The sequence below is a fragment of the Tyto alba genome, unplaced genomic scaffold (genome assembly GCF_018691265.1).
Source record: "Tyto alba isolate M040663 unplaced genomic scaffold, T.alba_DEE_v4.0 Super-Scaffold_39, whole genome shotgun sequence".
Classification (NCBI taxonomy): domain Eukaryota; kingdom Metazoa; phylum Chordata; class Aves; order Strigiformes; family Tytonidae; genus Tyto; species Tyto alba.
In genome coordinates, this window is record NW_024881314.1 from 9,973,343 (window position 1) to 9,989,608 (window position 16,266).

Sequence of the window (16,266 nt, forward strand, 5' to 3'; positions counted from 1 at the left end):
GATACTTAGAACTAGTTTCTGGTAGTTTCTGTTAAGCTTTGTGTTTTGTTTTTTGAGCAGTGACAAAGAGTTTGAGAGTTTCATAGTACATTTCAAGCTTTCTGCATCAGGTGATAGTGTCCTGTCTCATTGCCTTTACAGTTCTTATGGAAAAGTCACTGATTCTTGTGACACTTTCATATAAACTCACTTGTTTTCTCAGGAGAGAAAGCAGAACTGACTGTAAGAAATAATTTTGTAACTGAACTAATTAGTGTTCTTAAAGTCTTCCCAATGTGATTCCTGATGATCATTGAAAGAGTGGTAGTTTAAAAATACCTAGTGAACCTTTTCGACTCTTTCTAAAAGCCATGACGAAGATGTGCATTGAAGTTAACATTTAGGGAAATACTTGTAATATGTGGGGAAAAAGTCTTGATATTTTTTTTTTGTTGTTTTGTTTGTTTTGGGAAGGATGTTAAAAACCATAGTTTTATACAGATTGTTTTTAATCATCTGAGGTGTCTGTTGTTTTGGTTTTTAACTTCTCTGACTTAAAGCCTGTGCATTGTTCTCTATATACTGGAAAAGTGTACATGTTATTAGAGTACAGGATAAGGCCATGGTTATGCCCTCCAGGATTGTTAAAATGTCTCTTAGATTCTTCATATTTTAATTTTTATTCTCTTCTGTGTTTTTTTTCTTTGATTTTTTTTTTTTTTAATAGAATTTAAACCCAGAAATATTAGTCTTTCAATTTTCCAGATGGATGTTTTTAAGATCATAAAATAATTCCATGTATGGCTTAAAATTGAGGGAAATGGGCTCCAAATACGTAGTAGTATTTGTTACTACTTCTGTATTAATGATAACTTTAATTTAGGGGCCACCTTGGATAGCATAGTAAATGCCACATTTTTTTATGGTGCTTCGTGTACTAACGTATGAATTTTAAAAAAACACATTCTCAAAGGGAAGTATAGTATAATACCTTACACATCTATGGAAATTAGGAAACGCTTTCTATAGCTAGGGATTAACATTTCATTTCAACATAACACATCTTTCTGAAAATATGAATCTTTCAAATATTGGTTGGTTTTCAAGTCTAAATTGAAACATGTTAATTTAAGTACTGTGAAAATTAGTGTTTGCAGTTCTTTTTTTGTGCAGTAATTTATGCATGGAACTTATTTGCATCTTTTCAGCTTTGCTATACAAGTGGATTCTACAGTGGAATTTTGAGAAAATCACATGACTGATGAAATTGTTCTTAAATATGCAATCTTACATTCAGATTTCACAACAGAAATTTATGATTTTATAGCAATAAGTATTTGTGGATGACAGAAATTAAATAGTAACAGCACATGGCCTTTTGATATAGGGAAGATCCAGCCGATAGATACGTGGGGAGGGGAAGATGTGGAGTTTTTAATCAGTAATTTTTGGAGGATATTTTTATGACAGTTTTGACAGCCCCGTTTTGGGAATAATGATGCTCAGTTGATAATCTGGAGAAGCCTGACTTGAACAAGTGTCACTTCCTTTTTCCGGGCAGTGAAGGAAGGTCACATGGCTTTCTATCTATCCATCTTGGCAAATTTCTGCTCATCAAGCAAAGTTTAATTGTTTGAGCAGTTCAGCAGAATGTTCCTCTGTGTAGCTGTACAAGAACCTCTTTGGGATTGCTAGCAGCTTGCTTTTTTTCATCATTTCAAAGCATTTTATTAATTTAACCATATCAGTTTGGCTGCAGATGATGAAGAGAAGACTGGACTCAACATTAATTTTTATTCTGGAAGAGCTTAACTGTTGTGTCAGTTACTGCTTACGAAGTTGGTTTGGCTGTAGCATATCTCAGAAGGACCAGAGTTTAAAGCAGAGTGATGTACAGTGAAATAGTGCATTATTTACTGAGATAATTTTTCTCCATTTTGATGTTCTGTTTTTAGAAAATTTAGTGGTCTGAAAAAGCTAAATCACAGAATAATAATAAAGGTCTGGAATTTGAAGCTAAACCAAAAGAAACCGGCCTCAAGAGATGGTTGTTTTAGTATCAGAAAACCTCAGATTGGGTTTGGTTTACACAACCAAACGGCGTACTTTTTGGGTGGGATCGATCCAGTTATTGTGAATTCTGGTGCCTGTCTATAGGAATGCGATTAAAGTAAAAACAACTTGAATAATGTACGGCAGTGTTCTTTATCTAAGTAGGACAAAAAATAAATAGAGTGAAGATAGTACTTGTCATATATTTACCTCTGCAAAACAGTTCGGTTATTGCAAAAGAAATTAGTAATACGGCTTTTTTGGCCAGTGAAAGTTTTTGCAATTTCATTACATTGGTATGGGGCAATGTAGGAGTATGATTAATTTTGTTTATATATGTTATATCTGCTATTTTTAATCAAAGTTCTCCAATATAGCAACCAGGTAGGACCTACTCTTACTTTTTACCACCTCCAGCTGTGTGTTGCTGGGACAATTGCAGGTTCTGCACTAGTACAAGTAACAGACATGAATGAGTAACAGTTTTAGTAGCTTGACACCTATTCATCATCTTGAATGAGGAACTCTCATTTATTACTAAAGGAAAGCAAATGAAGAGTCCTTTTTCCCCAGTTATTTTTCAGTATTTAGGCTATAAATTTCAGCTTTTTCTGCTTTATTTTTGGTTTTGGTTTTGTTTTTTTTTTAATTATTTGGAATACTGTTTTAATTTTTTTCTGTTTAATAATGGAAAAACTCCCACCTGCTTGTCATAGATACATAGGAAATGAGGTTTGCGTAGCTTCACGTCTTCAAGTATTTCAGTATACAACTGTATGCATTTTATATGCAGTTTTCATGGTGTAATAGTGAAGGACTGGTGAAATGAAAATTACTTTGTTTTTGTGAGTATGTGGCATATTGTTTAAGATATAGGTGCATGGTTTACTTCTTGCCATGTAGTCTTCACAGCCACTACTTTTTTGCTCCTTAAGGAGCTACTCCTGTGCAACAAATGCTTAATTATAATTTAAATAATCTTCCTTTTATTGCACATGTGTGTTTCAGCTGGTATTCTGCCTCTTAAAGTGCTTGTAGGAGAAGGAAGACTTAAGGGATGATCCAGTGATTTAAACAAAGATTGGGTGTTGGGAAAAACTATGCTCTGTTCCCAGCTCTGTTGTGCACTTGCCAAAATTACTTGGCCAAGTCACAAATCTGTTTAATCTGTTTTTAAAAATGGGGATAGTACTTCATGGGCGGAGGCAGGAGGGATGATGAAATTTCAGTGCTCTTTTCTAGCACTTTTTATCAAGAGCTGTGCCTCGCCTTTTAAAATTAATTCCTTGGGTTAAGAAGTGGCTTACTTTGTCTGCAGTGTAAACACCTTAGTTCTCTCCCTTTCCAACTTGCTTCCCCTCTCTCTGTTTTTGAGGACTCTTGGTTCTGGTTTTGCCAGTGCTCCAGTCTTTCTTACATACACTATTCCTGTGTGAATGCTACTATCCCTAAACTTCAGTGTGCCTAGGGGAGGGCGAAAAACACTGGATCTAATGTGTCATGCTGATGTGTGCTCCATACTACTGTGTTTTCTAATGGAAGATGTTATGGAAATGTGGAGTGGTACGTTTGTTCAATTATAGTTGAGACCCTGAAAGTAGTATATGTGGGAACATAGAAATGCCTTAGTTATTTACTAATACATAGTTGCCTTTACTCTGACAAGCTTTATTCCTAGTGTAGTTTCTAGTATGTGTACATCTTTAGAATGGTAGAGATGTTGTGATGAACGCTTGACTTAAGTGGTCATAATCCATTCTGTTAACAGTATCTGCAGTCAAAATACTGACTTTCTTCATCAAACTAAAAGGTCCCGAGTTAAGCAGACTTTATTCTGTTGAAACACATTGAATATGTGCTCTTGTTTACAAACCGACTTCTGCGCTTCCTTTTACGACTAGTAACTTCTGGAAGCTAATTTTTCTGTATTAGTTCAAATTTTCATCCTTTCAAAGAGAACGGTTAGAACAGTCACATAATAAAACATTTTTTTATGTAGTAAATACAATAGAGCTTTAAAACTCAGGTGTCATGATGGTTTTGCTTTATCTTTTTGAAGAGAGATTAGACTGCGAGATGACTTAAACTTCCTAAAACATCAGCAAACTTCTAGCTTTGGGCTAGAGGAGTTTTCTGCTGGATGAGTAAATTAGCTGGAGATACCAGTGGCTCCTGGTAGCAGGTAAGCAGGGTAGTTGTGTGGCTGGGGACAGATGTGGTGCAAGAGGCAGGGAAGAGCCTGCCCCATTTGGCAGTGCTGAGCTGTGACATGGCTGTATCCCATGAAACCACCACCAAGGTGAAGCTTTTATTGCTAAGAGCCTGGTTGGTACCTGTGCCTCAGGAATATCGGCTTATATTTTTCATTACTTTAGTAGATGTTGGTCGGAGTGGGTTTCATTTTGCTTAATACTGGGAGGGGGGAGGTGAGTGGGAGTATATGTGTGTGTCTACACCTAGAGTCCCTTTAAATTAAATGAAAAAGAGGCATCTCTAGACCTGCTATCTCCAAACCAATTTAGGCTTTTCCATTCTATTGTATGTACACTGTTAAATGTCTGTTAATTTTCAGTTGCTATAAAGATAGATGACTAACACAGGTTTACACGTGGAGAAATTAATCCCATGCTTCATGTTTGTGTGCTATACCCTTTCCTTCTCTATGCTGTAGTTCCTTTATCAGTGCAGTGACAATGGTTAGCATATATTCTGATGAAGACTTGTATTTAGTCTTATATTTTTATTCCTGGACAGATTTTTCACTTGCATGACTATCTGACTTGTTAAATCATGTCTGTTATTTTTATTTGTTTTTATCCTTCTGTGCTTTCCTGCTGCCCCTTGCAACAGCCCACGATTTGAAAATTTGGCATGGTCTTAGAAGAATAGCTCAGGAGGAGTGCTTCTTGAGGAATACTTTCCAATAACAACGTGTTTGTTGTAGATTAAATAGTTTCTTTGCTTTGCAGCCTTTCAGGCTTATTGGAGTCTTGATTGGTTCTTGAGTGCCCACACAAGTGATTAAGGAAAGTAAGTTTCTGTAATGCTATGGAGCAATCCATGCATATAAAATTTCTAGGAGGTCTGCACCTTTACTAGAAAAGTTTTAGGAATTTTCAAATAGAAGAAAATTGAAAAGTGGTTTGAACACATGTTCTGCAGAGTACAGTTGGTTAAAAATCCCATCTCGGAATATAATATAAAATCTTGATTTCCATTGAGATACCCAGCCCAGCAGTATCACCAAAGTGAAGCAAGTATGGAATGGTCCTTGAACATCAAACATCTTTAGGTAGGTAATTGTGAAATGTAATTAATGCCCATAGCTTTTTGAGAGAAGTCTGAAAAAAAGTCTGTTCTTTGATCAAACAGGCAGATTTAAGGGGGAAATTAAACACTGCTGTCTACTGAAAATTAGAGTTGGTAGGAAGCAGTTTTTGTCACTCTTCAATGGCCTGAGTTAGTCATGGGTTTCTGAGTGAAATAAAGGACTGCTCTACTCTTGGAATAGAGTTCTGTCTTGAAAAGCCTATCTAAAATAAACTTTGCTTCCTTGATTCAGGAGTAACCTTTTTTTCTGTGCAGTCTTGCCTCTGTGGGTAGCTGTCCTTTTGGTCATGATTTGGAGTTTTGGCATAATTTTACAGTAGAATGCAGGTCTCTGATGAGGTAATAAATGAAGTCTTTTGTTACTGAAGTAATGTGTGAGTCATAAGAGCTTTTTTTATGATTATGCTTGCGTCAAAACACATCATGACAGCACTTGTTCACTGTACTTCCCCCTACTGTTTTAATTGTAAGGAATAGTAAAATGCCAAGTGCTGTATGTTTGGCTCTGAGCAGTTTTGTTTGGTTTGCCGATAGCTTTTTATTTAGCACTGAAAAATATTATTAAAGCTTCAGTGTTTCGGTATGAACTTTTGCATCCCCATGAGTACCCCACAACTGAGGGTGAAATGCCAGTCTCCTCTGTAACTAGCTAACTTGGTGATAAAGGATATAGTGGGTTTGGTTTGTCTACTTCAGCTAAGGTATGATTGTAAATGGTATGCTTTATGAAAAGTTTTTGAATGGTATTTACTGTCGTGGTGAAAGTTTGAGATTGCATATTTGATTCTAGGAAACCATTGTTAAATGCAGTTATCTGGAAGGAAGAAAAAATGGTGATTGATTTTTACTTTCCTGTTGCAAGTGTTTTCTGTTTTTTAAACAGGAAACTATTGTGTTATATAGTTATGTATGCTCTGTTGGGACTCAAAATAGCTATTTGAAATTTGGCAAAGATAGAGGCACACAATCTATTGGACATACTTTAATTTGTTTTTATAGTTTAGAATGAAATTTAGGAATAGAGACCACACAACCTGACTCTGCCTATGGCTTTTGTGTACAGAGATGCTAAATACCCGAAAATGCAGTGTTTCCATAGGCGGAGTTTCTTTTGTATTCACAGGCTGGGGAGCCTCAAATTCCAGAGGCATTACATGAGCAGTTTTAATGAATTAGTGTCTGGTTTTCCTGCAGCAGATGTGACAAGCAGCTTTATAAGCTGCTTCCCATCGATCGCTGTTTTCCAGCTCTTTTGTGTCTTTCTTTTGCTTAGAGAAAAGCAACGAAGAGCTTGGTTTCTACAGTAACTGCTGCCTACATTCTTGCCTGCAGGCCAATTTCTTTCTCAGTTCCTGCTGCCTGTGCAGGGCTACTGTATTGAATTTCTTTAGATTTTGTTTGGTATTTTTTTATTTCCTTCTTGCTGGTTTAAATATTTTACCATTTAAGAAAAGAGGAGAATGGAGTGGGAATTTGTGATTTTGAGAGATGTATTTTTAATTAACCATAGCACATTCCCATGACTGTAGGATAACATGAATGTTTTTGCTGCTGATCAATACCAATGTTTGTGTGCTTGGTATATAAAGAAAATGAAGTGTCTGATGGCTGAAACAAGAACCTTTGAAAATTTGTAATAGGACTTTCATTAATGCTTGTTTCTGCGGCATAATAATGCAAGGGAGGAGTGAGATCATCTTTAAGTTGTTAATAGAATCATTCACACTTTGCAGCAAAATTTGCTGTAGTTGAACAACTTCAGGACATGTCTTTTTCAGTCTCAACTCTTAAATGCCCTTAGAGAAGCTGTTGTGAACATAGGGTTAAAAATGCATTGTTCCTTACGAAGTTAGCTTTCTTAAGTGGGAAGGAAGAATTGAACACCATTTCAAACAAGAACATGTGTTTACTACTCCGTATGTGTTTTCTGTTAATGGTTCAGGAATGTTCCTGTTGTCGTCATCAATGCGCTGTTGTCATAGGATCATTTTTTGACGCAGACAGGCTTGTTCCAGATTCTTCTGAAAGTGGGTTAGCACAATTCCTGTAGCAGATACCAGCAACTTTACATACTACTTATGCACTTGCTAGAACATGAGTGGGGAAGCACGTAACCTAGGTTTTCTGTGGGGGAGCCATTAATTTACAACTAGATCATATCTCCAGCCTTTTCTTAGAATTTGGTAGAAGTGTTTTGTTGAATTAACACAAGGCTGCAGCAATATTTCATCACTTCTGATGATGTGTAGATCATTGCTTCTTAATCTTAAAACATCTGAGTCTATAGAGAGATCAGTGATCTTTTTCTTTACGGTGTTTTTTCATACTGCTTTATGTCACTGTTTGGACAGTGATGGCACACCTGAAAAACCACACAAATACTTGTGAAAAGGGTGCCCAGTGTTGAGAATAAAAAGTCTAACTGGTGGTTTAAAGAAATCTGAGTGTTTTGTTCCTTGTGGTATTAGAGGTTGAGCTTGCGATAGAGCCCTCACATTTTCTGTCTGTGGAGGACATGCTTTGCAACTATTGATCTTTGGTCAACAGAAATCAATTGCAAAGGATACAGAGAATTAGGGGAGACATGCATGAGGTCATGATTCACTCCCGGGAGGAAAAAGCTGCCACTTTTTAAAGAGCAGTTGCTTTTTGGGTAACCTCTAGGAATGTCCTGACTAATAATGGCCAAACATAATTGCATGTAAGTTTATGGTAAATTAGCCAAATTAGGACTTAGTTTAAAACCATGGAGGCAGGGAGGAGGAATCCATCCTAACATAACGTGTATGTGCACTTGTAGGAAGTGATGCTGTGTTCCTGCTGGGGTAGTTTCTCACATTGCTGTACAGGGTGTGGTCAACTGCAAGAAGAGCATTAAAAACTTCCTTTTTAAAAAGCTAGTAGAGGAGTTGGGCTTTATGTTGCTTTAATACACATTTTAGAAGTAAAATCTTTTGACAACGCCCACCCCCAAAGTCAGTAAAAGAAAATGGATACTCCTTTCTTCTATTGCCATCAATGTAGAAAGTTTTACAAATGTAATGTTAAAGCTAAAATTTCTGGTACAATTTGTTAATGTAGATGATTAAAAATTGCCCATTGAGAAAGTTTGCTCTGGTTTGGACAATAAAAAATAATCCGATTATATTATAATATATAGGATTACCCTTTTTCAGTGTACCCATTATAAAATTTCCTATATTCTTAGCATTTTTCTAATTATGGGTAAATTTTATAGGATCACTTTTTTATGTAATCCTATAAAAGACTTGGTAAAACAAACCTCTGAACAGGTATTTATGTTTAAAGAATTAAGAAAATGCTTACTACAAAAAATTGTGTAATTTTTTTTCTAATCTACTAGTAGTCATTTAGTGTTGGGAGTTTTTAGGTGGCTATTTAATATTGTGACTGTTTTGATGGATTTATTGATCTGTGTTAATTATTAGTTCGGAAACCCAGATTTTTAACTGTTGGGTACTTCAAGATTATCTTGGAATTTTGACCCTGCGCTGAAGCAGTTCAGTTCAGTTTGTCTCTTTTTAATAAGTTTTGGTTTTGTTGATTCTGTTTAGATCTAAAGGTGATGATTATGTTCTGGAAGCGGACTGCAGTATTGACTTCCAGTTCAATTAAACACAGCCCAAAGTCTTAAAAATAAATTCTGGATGTGAATAGTTTAGTATTCCTGCTCTTGGTGTTGAACAATCAGAAATGCTTTGATATAAAACTCATGAGGAAGTTAGAAAATGTAATTATGTTTCTTTTGGAAAAGGGTATAGGCTGAGTGAAGCTGCCACTTTTTTCTTGGTATGGGAATTGTTGCTTTTCTCCAAGTTAACAGAAATTACTTCTTTCAGGTATCTACAAGACATGGAGTTGCATCTCTTCTTACGGGTTTCCCAGTGTTTTGTATGTGTCACAGTTTGCTCAGAGAGGAACAGTGCTCAGCTGTTTCTTTAGAGATGCACCTTTTTCTCAGGGCGTGAAGGCACAATACACAGATTTTACACCGATTGAAGTTATATGTAATGGTACTTCTAGAACTTTTTTTACTTCTATGTTATTTCTAGTTGTTCAAATTGTTGGTCCTTGTTTTTTCATACTGAAATTCACCCATTAGCAGAAGTCATACAAAATGTCATTTCCAAGTACCGTGTTGCTGTGGACACTTGAGTGCCACCCAGTTTTGACATGCTGGTCTTAGATTTCATTGACAGATGTTACGTAGAACAGCGCAGAGGAAGTGGTACCCTTGTATGTCTTTCTAACCTTGTCGAGTTGGGGTGAGTGCTGTTATTCATCAGTAACCTGGGATATGGGACAGAGTACCTGTTGCAGGGTGCCGGTAATGCCGAATTGGGGGTGGGGAGTGGTTAACACTCCGGAGAGAAGTGCCACTGACAAGCTGGAGGGGCGGACTGACAGGAACCTGGTGAAGTTCAGCAAAGACAAATGTAAAACCCTGCATCTGGGGTTGGAAAGGCTGGGAATGACTGACTGGGGAGCAGCTTTGCAGAGGAGGACGGGGGAGTCCTGGGGGAGAGGAGCTTGTGTGTGTGTCAGCACTGTGCCCTTGTGATGATGGAGGCTGGCCTCGTACCGCGTGGTAGTGGTGTCTGGTTTTGGGCCCCCAGTACAAACAGAAGTGATGACAGACTGGAAGGATGAGTGGAGGACTGCAGAGATGTGTAGGGAACTGGCACATATGGCATATGAGGAGAGGCTAAAGGACCTTGGGGTTTTTTTGTTGTGTGGTTTTTTTGGTTTGTTTGTTTTTTTTTTTTTTTTCCCCTTTCCTGGAGAAGCCCAAAGGTGAATCCAATTGCGGTCTTCCCCTGCCTAAAGAGTGGTTGTAGAAAAGATGCAGCCAGGCTGTGCCGAGAGGCTCACAGTTTGAGCATGAGCAGCTGTAGCAAGTTGCAACTAAGAAACTTTACCTGGACAAATGAGAAAAATTCTTCACCGATAGAGTAGCTAATTACAGGGGTGAATTGCCCAACTCAATCCTTGGAAGGCTTCAGAATTTGATTAGGCAAGGCCCTGAGCAACCTGGTCTAACTTGGAAGTTAACCCTGCTTTGAGCAGGAGACTGGGCTAAAGAACTTCCAAGGTCCCTTTTAAACTCAGTTTCTCTGTGGTCCTATCTGAATGATGTAAAAAAAAAACAACAGTTTTTGCTTGACTTTTAAAATACAATTGAATCAAAAATGGGCCTGGAAACGTGCACTGTATTATTTTACTGGTGACTTAAGCTTCAGAGTGTGCATATCTTCTACCAGAAGTATAAATAAATTAATCGGTTGTGAGAATCATTTTTACTGGAGTGATGGGGAAAGAGTAATTGGGAGGTGAGTCATAAGCAGGTAGGTAAGAAGAATTGGAAAAGGGATTAGTTTCAAATCTCCCTTTCATGGGAGGGAGGCCATATCTAGAATATGGTGATTTCTGTCTTTTTTTGTTAGTTCACTGATCAAAATAGGGGAGAAGAAAGTACGAATAGCATCATCTTAGCCTGCTGTACTATCAGAGAAAACCTAAGTCACAAAAAGTCTGTTTAGTGATACAGGTGGTGTTAATTACCTCAGTCTCTCCTTGAGATGAGTTAGACTGTTGCACATGCTTGTATTTGAAGTAAAAAAAATGCCAAAATCTCCCAGATGCTGACAGGGTTCTTTTTTGTGGGCCTTACCTTTTTGATGTAAAAAGTTGAAGCTCTCCTTGGCTTTCAGTAAATCAATGAGTTTGAAAACTCTTACCTTGTTATTCTTTTGGATCTGTTTAAAAAACAGGGGGATCCTTAAGTTAACTAGTGTTCAGTGTCATAGTCAATGTAAAAGAGCTGAACTACACAGTTGTAGCTACCATGACATTAGTGCCGAACCCCTGTAATCTATTTGAACGTAAAATCCAGAGGTGCTGATAAAAGAGCAGTAGGATGGCAGCTTCTGTCCAATTTCTGTCCTGGTTCTTAATAGACAATTGAAACAGAGTAATGCAGAGTTTACTGAGGCATGGAGTGTCATAGCAGGGTTTACATACAGGGTGGAAATTGAATTCCTCTTTCTATGTTTTGGCTCCCCAGGTGGAGACAGGACAGAATTCCTCATCTTCAATCAGGTGGTATTTTCATATAGTCAGAATTACAAGTGTATAATTAGGTGTTACCTGCAGTACAGACTGAACTGCTGGGGGGAAGTGAGAAAATATTAGAAATACAGATGTGACAAAACTAGACTTTTCTCACAAGACACTTATCTTTCACCCTGCAAAGATGCTAAACTCTTTAGGGGTAGAGCCTAGATCAGTGCATCTCCGTTTTGCTGAGAGCTGTAGAGATAGTAAGAGTTTTATAGGATGTAGTTTGATATGGTTTGATGCTTCTTGTCTGTTTTCCAGTAGTCAACACAGAATGAACTTTTTACAAAAGAATAATTAGTATCATGAGTTGCATTTTAGTTGTGACAGCTCTACTGCAGTTTCCTAGATTGCACACTGTCCTCCTTTGTGATGCTCGGTAGAAAGCACAAAGCAAGTATTCATCATAATCACGAAATGTACAAAATTATTTAAGTGTGGGTACTCTGAATAGTTGTTTGAAATACATAAAATACAATGCTGGCACATCAGCTAAATAGTATGATTTGTTTTCATCACTTAGATACGTAACACACTTTTCACCATATAACTGTTTAAACATGGATGTTCTGTAAACATTTGTTTTAGGAATCTTTTGGATCAATCTTGGTGGCTCTGTTTGATTCCCTACTCAGAATGGCATCATCCTATAAAGGAAGAATGGTAGTTGTGTAGATGAGATATAGAGTGACAGCTTGCAAAACTTATGTTTTTCTTTTTTTTTTTCTTTTTTTTTTTTTTAAGTGGGTTGTTATAGATGAGTTTCTTATAGCAACCATCCTGAAATTATTGTAAACGCTTTAAACAGAGAGTAAAATCAAATTCAGCTTGCTGTAGACGAAATGTTTGATTAGGTCTCTCCCTGTGGGCGTATTGTGGTTTTTGTTTATTTCACTTTATAACTAAAGAATATGCCAAAACCAACTTGATTCTGATCAAAATAGAACACGTTCCTTACTTTGATTTTGGAAGTGTAATATGTTTGTATTAATGCAATTTATTCAGAAAATCTGTTGGTTAGTATACACTCTTTATTCTGTTTTTTGGCTGAATTCCAGCTATAAAAACCATGCTTCTATTAAAAAACTCTGTTTACAAATATGAATCAATTGACAGATGTGGTATCTTGATAATATTCAGGTTCTAACCAGATAGTGATTTGTAGGTATATTGTGTCTTCCTTAATAATGCCATCCTTTCAAGCACAGCATGTGAAATGTCATAAACTGTGATAGTAACACCCTTAGGTTTTAATATAGTTCCTGACTATAAGTTTCATGTTTGTTTGGCACATTTATAACCTATACAGTACCCTTGGTTAGTCAAAGTTCATGGTTTGGGGGGTGATTTATGGTTTTGTTTTTGTTTTTTTGCAAAACTTGATTGACGTTTGAGAGCACTGTGTCTCTGCTATACTTGGAAATCTGTGCTTTAGTCTTATCTGAGTATGCTGCCTGTACCTTGTTTGCAAAAGGTGCCCACAGGGGACATAATGCATTAAGGTAGTTCAGTAGTGTGAGAAGGGAGATATTTTAATATGCATACTTCCATGGAATTTTGAAGGAACTGTTGAGTATACCTGTTACATGTTTCTGTATTTTTGGTACTTGTGTCTAAGCAGTGAATATCTACCACCTCGCCATCCTTACCCCACTCCAGCACTGTAGGGCTCTGCTTGCTCATTATTATGTACTGGATTTTTTTTACTAGGCAGTACTAGTGAGAGAGCATCTAAAGCTATGTCCAGTTCCCCCGTTTTTCTTAAGTTGAAATGTTTGGTCTGAAAAGCATTAAGTGAAATTTGCAAGTATGGAATAGCCTCAAAAAAAATAGCAAACAGGTGACTAAAATTGAAACCTGTCTCTATGTCAAACAGATGTTGTTTTTCACTTTCTCACAGGGATTTTTATTTAATCTTTAGAGAAGAGGATGCCCTGGGCTACCCTCTTTGCATACACTTAAGGAGTAGTGTTGTCATTATTGCTGATTAACTGAAATGTTTAGAAAACATTTTTATTACCAAAACAGCTGACACATCTTTGAATTGTCGCTACAACAGTATAAGCAAAAAATAATTTCTACTGGAAAAAGCAAATAAATGAGTTGTCCCTGAAGATATAACAAAAAAAAAAAAAAAAACCACACCAAACTACCCAACCCAGAAACTGGTCCATTTAACTTTCTTGCTGAAATGCATGTGCAGTTTTTTGGCATAGATTCGGTTTCTAATTTAGTACATTGAGCATGTTTCAGAAATAGGTCGTCTGTTAAATTCGGACATGGTCCATACTGAGAAGTAAGACTGAGAGAAAAGGAAGGTCATTGTCAATTCTTTTTCCTTATTATTGGGTGTGTATTGTAAGAAAAAAGAATCACTGTGGTGCATGTGGAAAGAAACACTGTCAAAATCAAATGCTGCCTTTGTTCTATAAACACCCTTGGATGAATTTTAAGAAATAAAAAACAAAACTCATGAGAATTAGTATTTTTAAGGCTACTCCACAGCTGAGTGCTCCTTCCAATTCTTACATCACTTATGTTTAATATATTTTTCCAGAGAAATGTTCACTTTTGTTTACAGTCTGTATCTTGCATTCATAGCTATGTTTCTTAGGCCTGTTCGAGCATGCTGCTATTTCCTTTCTTTATAAAACTAGATCTACCTAAAATCACTTTAAAACCCCCCCAATTTCTAAGGCTTGTTTCTGGGTATTGTGTTGTCGGGAAGTCGTTTTCATCATGTGACAGAGGTGTGTAAATATAATTGTGGGTTTAGTGCTGAGTGTAGTCTAACAGCTTTAAGAATGAGGAGATAGTAAAGTTATTTGAACTGTATTTTTATAGATGCTTTTGTTGATAGAAAATTAAGTTTCTTGTTTGCTTAATTTACTGGGAAGTTATAAATAGCCTGTTCTGTTTAATTGGGCTAACTTCCAAATGCTATATACAGAGATGTAGAAAGGAAAATACTCAAAAGTGCATTCACTGTATTTTATTTTCCAAAGTTTTCATTTATCATTAGTCTTTAAATTTGGGCATGCAAACTTTACTAATACACAAAAATGGGCAGTTTATTGAAATTGGCTTTTAAATTCAGCTCTGAAAAAAGATATTTAAATGTAGTAGTACAACAGCAATATACTCTGTAAATGATCAGAAATAGGATTGATATGTGTTTAATTTAATAAGTATTTTAAGAGAAGAGAAACCAAATCTTTTAGTTAGACCAGTCTCTGAAACTGGGTAGACATCAAATTGTCCAACATTTATACTCCTGATTAATTTTGATATCATTACTTACTTGTTCATTTGCCAAAGCTGTTTGTTGGCATCCTAAAATAATAGACTTTTATCTTCAAAACAGTACTTCTTTTAGGGATAGTTGCAAGATCAGGATGAACCTCAAGAAATTTAGAGACAACGCACACATAAACTGCCCTTGTTAGAAAGAATTGTATTTGCTTATATTTCTTACCAGATTCTAAAATTGCTTTCTTGAGGATCTCTTTCTGGTCCCATTGATGTTTCTGTATGATCTGTAAAATGAAGATGGTTACACGTAATTACATAAGATACTGTACCTTTTAATTTTAAAATAAGGTTAGGTAATATGTGCAAGTTAAGCAGAAAATATTACATTCTGTAAACAAGTGGCTTATATATTTGTTTTTTATTTTTCAGCTGTACTTTCAGGTTTCCCAGCACAAACATCAAGATAACATTCACAGCTCTGTCCAATGAAAAGAGAGAAAAACAGGAGGCCCCGGAGTCCCCAGTGAAGCCTGTGCAACCCCAGATCTCTCCCTTAACAATAAACATTCCAGACAACATGGCTCACCTGATCAGCCCTCTCCCTTCTCCCACAGGAACTATCAGGTATTTAAACCTGCAGATGGGATATAGGGCAATGTATGGTTACAGACTGGAGACGGCTTTCTAATTCATTTTAAGTATTTTGCTTTTGTGGTTAAAGTTTAGGTGAAGCTCAGCCTTGGAGAAAACCACCATTCTGCTAACTAACCAGATAGTTGTATGAACAGCCTTTAATATTCAAATTTAATATGTTAAATGTGTAACAGTGTGCTCAGGAGCTTGGCGTTCTTAGCACAACAAAGGAGCCTATCTTTTTCTTGCATTCCAGATGATTGAGATTGCTTTTTACTCTTGCATACTTTACTCTTGCATAGCAACACTTTAAATGAGATAAGTCTAAATTACACCATTCTTAACATTCTGTTAATTACTGTCTCCCTGAAGTGTATTATCAGAAAAAAAGTTTTTTGCTTATCGTTAGTGTGGAAAACAGTCTGATCTCCTACTCCAGAAGATTAATTATTGATTAGTCATTGCTGGAAGTAAACAGACATTTTACTTAAAATACAGGGCAAGATGTAGAGTTTAGTGTAGGGGGAAGTCTTCTGCAGGGGAGATTAATCTGGGGTTTTTTACTTGCTGTGCTGCTTAATTTGGTAATTATAGCCATTGTTGGACTTGTTATTTGGGACCAAACTCAATTAAACGTAGGCAGGCTGTCCTCACAAACTGGTAAAATTAGTTTAGACACAATTTTAAAAATTCATAGAGAGTTCAGGAGAAGGCACTGAAAGTTGTGTTTCAAAGGCACATACGTGCTTTCTAAAGTTTTTCCGACCTCTCTCACTTCCTGTATCTTCACTTGAGGGAAGGACTGTTAATGCTTGATTTTTAAAAATGTACATCTTGTTAATGAAATTTGAATGTAAGGATAATTGAGTTCTTTCATGCTTG

General features: G+C 36.5%; 1 protein-coding gene across 2 annotated transcripts in view; it reads left to right on the top strand.

Annotated features, from left to right (window-relative positions):
* Positions 1 to 16,266, top strand: part of FOXK2 (forkhead box K2) — a 52,597-nt gene that overhangs the window by 22,406 nt on the left and 13,925 nt on the right. For both annotated transcript variants that reach the window (XM_042802340.1, XM_042802341.1), the window contains exon 2: positions 15,181 to 15,375. In XM_042802340.1, the coding sequence (XP_042658274.1) occupies positions 15,181 to 15,375 (195 nt within the window). The remainder of the gene's footprint in view (positions 1 to 15,180; positions 15,376 to 16,266) is intronic.